The 6,403-nt window shown below is 54.8% G+C and overlaps 1 protein-coding gene across 1 annotated transcript in view; it reads right to left on the bottom strand.

Moving 5' to 3' along the window:
• Positions 1-6,403, bottom strand: part of Sptbn4 (spectrin beta, non-erythrocytic 4) — a 72,089-nt gene that overhangs the window by 6,575 nt on the left and 59,111 nt on the right. Inside the window, exons 25-32 of the mRNA XM_033765993.1 lie at positions 6,233-6,402; positions 5,175-5,379; positions 4,417-4,797; positions 2,773-3,017; positions 1,403-1,541; positions 1,229-1,313; positions 708-904; positions 7-177 (exon numbers count right to left, since the gene is read on the bottom strand). Of these exons, the coding sequence (XP_033621884.1) occupies positions 7-177; positions 708-904; positions 1,229-1,313; positions 1,403-1,541; positions 2,773-3,017; positions 4,417-4,797; positions 5,175-5,379; positions 6,233-6,402 (1,593 nt within the window). The remainder of the gene's footprint in view (positions 1-6; positions 178-707; positions 905-1,228; positions 1,314-1,402; positions 1,542-2,772; positions 3,018-4,416; positions 4,798-5,174; positions 5,380-6,232; position 6,403) is intronic.

The following is a 6,403-nucleotide window of genomic DNA, read 5'->3' as shown; positions in this document are numbered from 1 at the left end:
CTCAGCAGACAGCGTGTCCGAGGCCCGGCGGGCCAGGGGCTCCAAGCCCCGGTCGTAACCCCCTGGCCGCAGCAGGGGGGCTGCCTTGGCCGCCAGTTCTGTGGGGTCCCCGAAGAACTTGCGCCCCAGCAGGGGTGTGGGTGGCTGCTTGCTCTGTTCCGCCTTGAGTTTTTCAATCTGGGAACCAACCGAGGGACCCGGGTCAGACTGAGCGGGCACTGGGTTTTCTGCTCCTCTGCTCAATGTACCGGTTCCTTGAAGATTTTTGAAGTGGCCTGGTTATTCCGGCCCCTGCCCTACTGCACTTCGTGCGCCAAAAGCTGAATTCCTACTAACGCCTGTTTTTGTAAAAAATGGGCTAAATCACCGCTTTCTCTGGGGACTTTCTCTCCTTCTTCCTTCCTACTGTTCTCCCACTTAGGACCCCAAGATTTTTTGTCACAACAGTGTCTTCACCTCATTCTTCAAGCCTTACTGGGGACTCCTTCAGGTGGGGATGAGCCAGGGGATCCCACAACCTCCTGCTTTTCCCCCACCGCAGCCCCCTTGGCTTGTACTTCCTACTGCATTCCCGACCTCTCTGGACCATCACTGGTGACAGAGCTATCCCGGCCCCACTGCAAGCCCAGGACAGGTCCACACAGGCACCACTCCAGGCCAGCCTGCCCCATACAGAGGGCAGAGTGAGGGGGATCTGGGATGCTGACCGTGGTCAGGCGCCGCAGGGAGCTGAACCTCTCTTCCCAGGCTGCAGCTGCTTTGCGGAAGGCCTCGTGTCGCCGGATAAGCTGCTCCACCTCGTCCACACTGCTGCCCAGCTCCCGGCTCTGCAGGAGCGGCTCCTGGGCTGTCAGCCAGGCGTCCGCCACCACAGCCTCCTGGGCGAACTGGTGCACCTCCAGCACTGGGGAGGCACACAGGGTCGGGGTGCTGGGAGCACCTGGGGCCCCTGCCTGTTCTTTCTAGCTGTCCTTTCCCCTCTGGTCTCCCCTGTCCCAGCCCTGACCACTCGGGGCCCCGCAGGAGTGACAGGGCCTGGGTCTGGCGCTGAAGTTCCTCACCCAGGTGTCTCCGATATGGACCCGACAGCAAAGCAGCCCACTTATCCACCTCCCAGGCCCTTGTGCTTCTGAGGTTCCATGGGTGGTGTGCAAAGCACGCCTATGGCATCCTCCAGGCTGGAACATGTCCCTAGGTCCCTGAGCCATGTGTCCAAGCCCTCACTCACTCTGCTGCAGCCATTCCCAGTGGCGATCCCACTTGTCAGACACTTCCTCTTTCCTGGTTGCCAGCTTGTCCAGCTGTGCCTGGATCTGGGTGTGGCAGTAGGTGGAGGGGCATCAGGGATGACTCCCACTCAGAGGACTTAGGGGGAAGAGGGGATCCCCTCCCCACTCCCCACCTCATCAGCCATGGGGCTCTTGTTGAGCAGCAGAGAGCGTCCCAGCTCCTGGCAGGCAGTCAGTTCAGGCACCCGTGCCTCCAGCTCGGTCTTCAGGCCTTGGTGATAGTTCATGAGCACCTCCACTGATGACACGTCCCTGCAGGAGGTGGCAGGTGGGGATCTGAGCCACAGGCAGCCACCCTCAGCCCTCCCCATACCTGTCCTGGAGGCTGACATTCCACAGTATCTCAGGACATCTGCCTCCTATGGCCCAGTTCTAAAGGTGCAAAGGTCCTTACCAATTTATTGATTCCAATGCACCCAGGTACCACACTTTCACTTTCTAAGTTAGAATCCTCCTAGGATTTCCAGGCCCGACTTTCTAGCTATCTACAGCTAGACATCAGCAGTGTCCACTAAACCAGTGATTTTATCCTTGAGAGTCTGTGCTGTCCGTTGTGTAGCTACCAGACACGTGTGGCCACTGAGCACTTGAAATGTGTCTGTCTTGAATTGAATATGTTAAATGTCGAGTGCATGCCAGACTATGAGAATTTAGTGTACAAGAGAATGTAAAATGTCTTCATAATTTCAATTTGTTTTGGTTTTTTTGTTTTGGTACTGGGGATCAACCTCAGGCCCTTGCACTTATGGGGCAGGTGGTAGAACCACTGAGCTAAATCCTCAGCTATTTATTTATTTATTTATTTATTTTTTGGTGCTGGGGATTGAACTACAGCCCTTGTGCTTGCAAGGCAGGTGGCAGAACCACTGAGCCAAATCCCCGGCCTTGGCTGTTTTATTTTTTGAGACAAGGGTCTTAGTATGTTCAGGTTGGTCTTGAACTCACAATGTAGCTGAGGCTGGCCTCAAACATTCAGTGATCCTTCTGCCTCAGCCTCCTGACTGCTGGGATTACAGGCAAGTGCCACCACACCCAGCAATAATTTCAATAGCGACTACATGTTGAAATCATAATATCTTGGTTATGTTGGATTAAATAAAAGATGTTGCTAAAATTCATTTCACTTGCTTCTTTTTAATGTGGTTACAAGAAAATTTTAAATTATATATGTAGTTCACATCGCGGTTTAAATTATGTAACTACTGGACAGTGATGGACTAAACCATATGACCAAAACAAATTCCATGGGGGTTTTGTAAGCAAGGACAGAAGGCAGGAGGTTGCACCATGTCTGAGCCCCCAAGTGCCAGGCCTGAAAGGGGTCTTAACACATGGGAAGAATCTAAAACAGTGCCACACACAGAGCCGCTGTGCAAGGATAGCTATTATGCTTTCCTATGAGAAAGGGACAGTTGGTGAGCCAGAGGCAGCTCGGGGATCCCGCCAGAGGCCGCTAGGAAGTCCAAAGTGGGATGGGAGGCACCTGGGCTTGTCCGCTGCCCCGATCTGGCCTGCAATGCCGTCCATCCAGGAGAGCAGGTCCCGGGCCTGGCTGTGGAAGCGCAGGGCATCGGCCGTGGAGCTGACGTGCAGGCGGGCATCCTCACAGGCTGCCAACAGCTCCTTCCAGCCCTGCAGCACCTCCTGCTCTCGGCTGGCAATGGCCTCGGCGTGCTCTCCCGCATACACTGTCCGCAGCTGGGCCGCCCCCTCCTGCAGCTGCCGGACCTGAAGGCATGCCAGATCGGGCACTGCCCTCCACCAGGCCCAAGCTCCACCCCTTCCCCCAAGTGCTCGCTGAGTGCAGAGCCTCAAGATGCAAGAGGCCCAAGCCCTGTGATCCCATCACCCAGCTTCTCCCATATTCACTGCCTGCCTGCTCTTGGACTTCCTGTTTTTTGCCTTCTTGTAGGCCTACTATACACTACACATTGCTCTCATGTCTGCTCTCTGAATCTTCTCTTTAAAATTTTTATTTTCAGTACTGAGGATTGAATGTAGGGCCTTGTGCATGATAGGGAGGTGCTCTACCATTTAGCTATATCCCTAGCCCTTTTTCTTTTCTTTTTCTTTTTTCTTTTCTTTACAGACAGGATCTTGTTATGCTGTCCAGACTGGCCTTGCAATTGTGATTCTCCTGCCTCAGCCTCCCAGGCAGCTGGAATTACAGGCATGTGCCATCATATCTGGTTGCCTAATTCTTCTTTGACTTACTTGCATTCTGACTTTTTTTTTTGTACCGGGGGTTAAACTCGGGTCTTTGTGCATGTGAGGCAGGCAGCAGAACCACTGAGCTAAATCCTGGGCCCCTGACTTCTTTAGATCTACCACTAGATCTGCCTGCCTCAGCCTCCTGAGTGCTGAGGTTACAGCATGTGCCACCATGCTCAGCTTCTACCCCGTTTCTACAGATTCTGCTGTTCAGGTGCTGCTTATTCTTTGGGTTCAGTCATCTGATTTCTTCCAGAGTGACCCTCTTTCCATTCTCATCAGACCTACCACTCACTCACTATCAGTCTCTCAGCCTGACTCCTAACAGTCGCCTGTGTGATTTATAAAAATGATTGTCCAATTTCTGCTTGATCCTGCAACCCAGTTCCCCTCAGTCCTGCTGCTTGAATTCTATTAGGCTCACAGCCTCGTTTCTACCTGATTTCTCAGCTCTACCCCCCAGTTCCTGGCAGACACTCTGCCTAACTTTTGTTAGCTCTGTTGCCTTTCCAGTTAATCCATCCTCATCAAATTTCTACAGTTTCTGTCAGAGCCCTGGTGTCTAATTTCTGCCTGCCTCGCAACCAAACTTCTCCTGGCTCTTCTGCATCTCCACTTAGATCTTCCATCTGCACTTACCACGCTGGACTCCCATATCCATTTGGAAGCTCTGCCCAATCTCTATTGGAAACACCACATCACTGCTGTCAGGCCTACCACACCGCTGCTGTTTGTCACTCACCGATTTCCATGCGCCATGTAAGCGGTCCATTTCCTGTCTACCCAGTTACCCAATTTCTTCCTGTACAGGCTGCTTCTGTCCGACTGCCTAATTTCAACTGGCTCCACAAGCTGACCTCTGACCGCTCTGCACCCCAGGCCCTCCCATCCAACCCCGTGGCTGCTGGCGCCCCACCTGGGACACGAGGAGCTGCAGATCCTGCTCAAAGGCTCGCAGGGTGCGCTGCATGGAGCTGGCACTGGGTCTCGGCTCGGGTGGAGCAGTCAGGCGGGGCAGCCTCCTCCGCTTCTCCTCGATCTGTCCTTGAAGCTCCCGGGCATCACTGAAGAACTTATGCAGCTCCCGAGAGGCGGCCAGCAGCTGGGCCCGTGTGCCCATGAGCTCCAGCAACTCGGCCCATGCCTCGTTCAGTCCGTCCTTCCACTCGGCCATGGTGGCCGCTGCTGTATGACCGCACTCGATCAGCTCATCTACCATCTGGTTCACGGCCGCCAGCCGCTCGCGCCCTGCTGTGCCTGTCTCGCTGGCGAACTCTGAGAATTTCTCCTGCAACACCTGCCACCAGGATGTGGGGGGCACAGAAAAGGTGGGCAAAGGTGATGCCTACCCCGGCCCCCTCCCATCTGCTACCTGGTGGCAAATATAATAAGCATCATACACTAGAAAATAGAACAGTATCTAACAGTAACATTTGTTCTAACAACAAGAGAAACAGCCATAAAACAGAATACAGTATTTATAACTACTGCTGTGCTAGGTACTATGTATAATAAACATGGTTCTAACTGTTTTAGGTTCTATTAATTTGTCTCATAATAGAGCCAAGAAGTGAGTTATTATTATCCCTATTCTAGAGCTGGAGAAACTGAGGCCCAGGGAACCTTAGCCTACACAGTGGCCACTGGTATCACTGTTATTCTAACAGTGCTCACCGAGACGTGTTCGAAGTCCTGGCCCAGCTCAGGGGAGCCGGCCACCACCTCCTTCTCGGCGATCCAGTGCTCCAGCTCATCCACCTGGCGGCTGAGCTGGTACAGCCAGTACTGCTGCTCCAGGCCCACCCTGCGTTCCTCACCCAGCTCCTTGAGTGCCACATACAGACGGTCCACCTGGGACTGCCGCCGGCTGATCTGCTCACTGATGGGGACAGGAGGGGCAGGGAGAGCCCCATGAGACTTCTGGGGCTGTGCTGCTGTCCCCAACCCTACCCCTCCCAAGGCAGGGCCCTGTGTGCCCTGAATCTTTGGGCGAGGCCGTGCTCCCTCAGACTCCCTCTGGCAGGACAGTCTCCTGCAAGTCTTGGGATCAGTCAGCCTGGTACTTGGATCTCAGCACCCATGGAAAACTCTGCTTCCATAGCATGATGAGCTCTGCCCACAGCTTACCCAGTCTCGCCACTGTTTTTGTTTTCCACCCAGGTTCTAGTTTTCATCCCTTGCCCTTCCTACCTAGAGATCTGAGTGCGGACGAGGGCTCCGCCTTCAGAGCCCAGTCCATCTGTCCCATCACCAGCCCCATTCGGCCAATGGTCTTGTTTTGTGCACCCTCTCAGATCCCAGCCCTGGGTCAGGCCTCCCAGAGGCTCGGTTAGGATGACACCGGCCAGCCATACCGGGAGGGCTTAGGTCCTGCTCCTGTACCCGATCTCAGCACTCTTCTGCCCTCTCAAACACCACGCAGACATTGGGTAGGAAGAAGATCTTTGCCTGCCCTGGTCGTTATGCTCTCGCGCAATCCTAGACACCACCTCTCACTTTGCACCCTGTGGGGCCCCTCACGACACTCAGAGCTCAATGCTCTAGGCATCTTCATTCCGGTTCGGTCGGCTGGCCAAAATCCAAGGGCTCCAGCACGCTGTACTGAGGATCCTCCCACCTCCGGGTTTAATTCCCGAACAGTGCCCCAGTTCCAAGAGCAAAGCTCCCATCCGGAACCATTCCCTACGAGCTGGCCCCGCCCTGACCCCGCCCCCTGTCCCCGCCCCGCCCACCTGTCCGGGTGCCCCATCTCCAACAGCGCCCTGCACTGGCGCGACAGCTGTGCGATGCTTTCCTCGTAGTTCTCCACGCCCTGCTCCAACTGCAGGTGCTTCTTGAGCAGCTGCAGGGTGCTCTGTTCATCCTGGGGGCACAGGGCGCCCGCGATGAGGCAGCAGCGGCCG

Source organism: Fukomys damarensis, unplaced genomic scaffold (genome assembly GCF_012274545.1).
Source record: "Fukomys damarensis isolate Sample0158 unplaced genomic scaffold, DMR_v1.0_HiC HiC_scaffold_19, whole genome shotgun sequence".
Classification (NCBI taxonomy): Eukaryota; Metazoa; Chordata; class Mammalia; order Rodentia; family Bathyergidae; genus Fukomys; species Fukomys damarensis.
The sequence above is the reverse complement of the archived record's forward strand: the minus strand, read 5'-3'. Positions and strand labels throughout refer to the sequence as shown.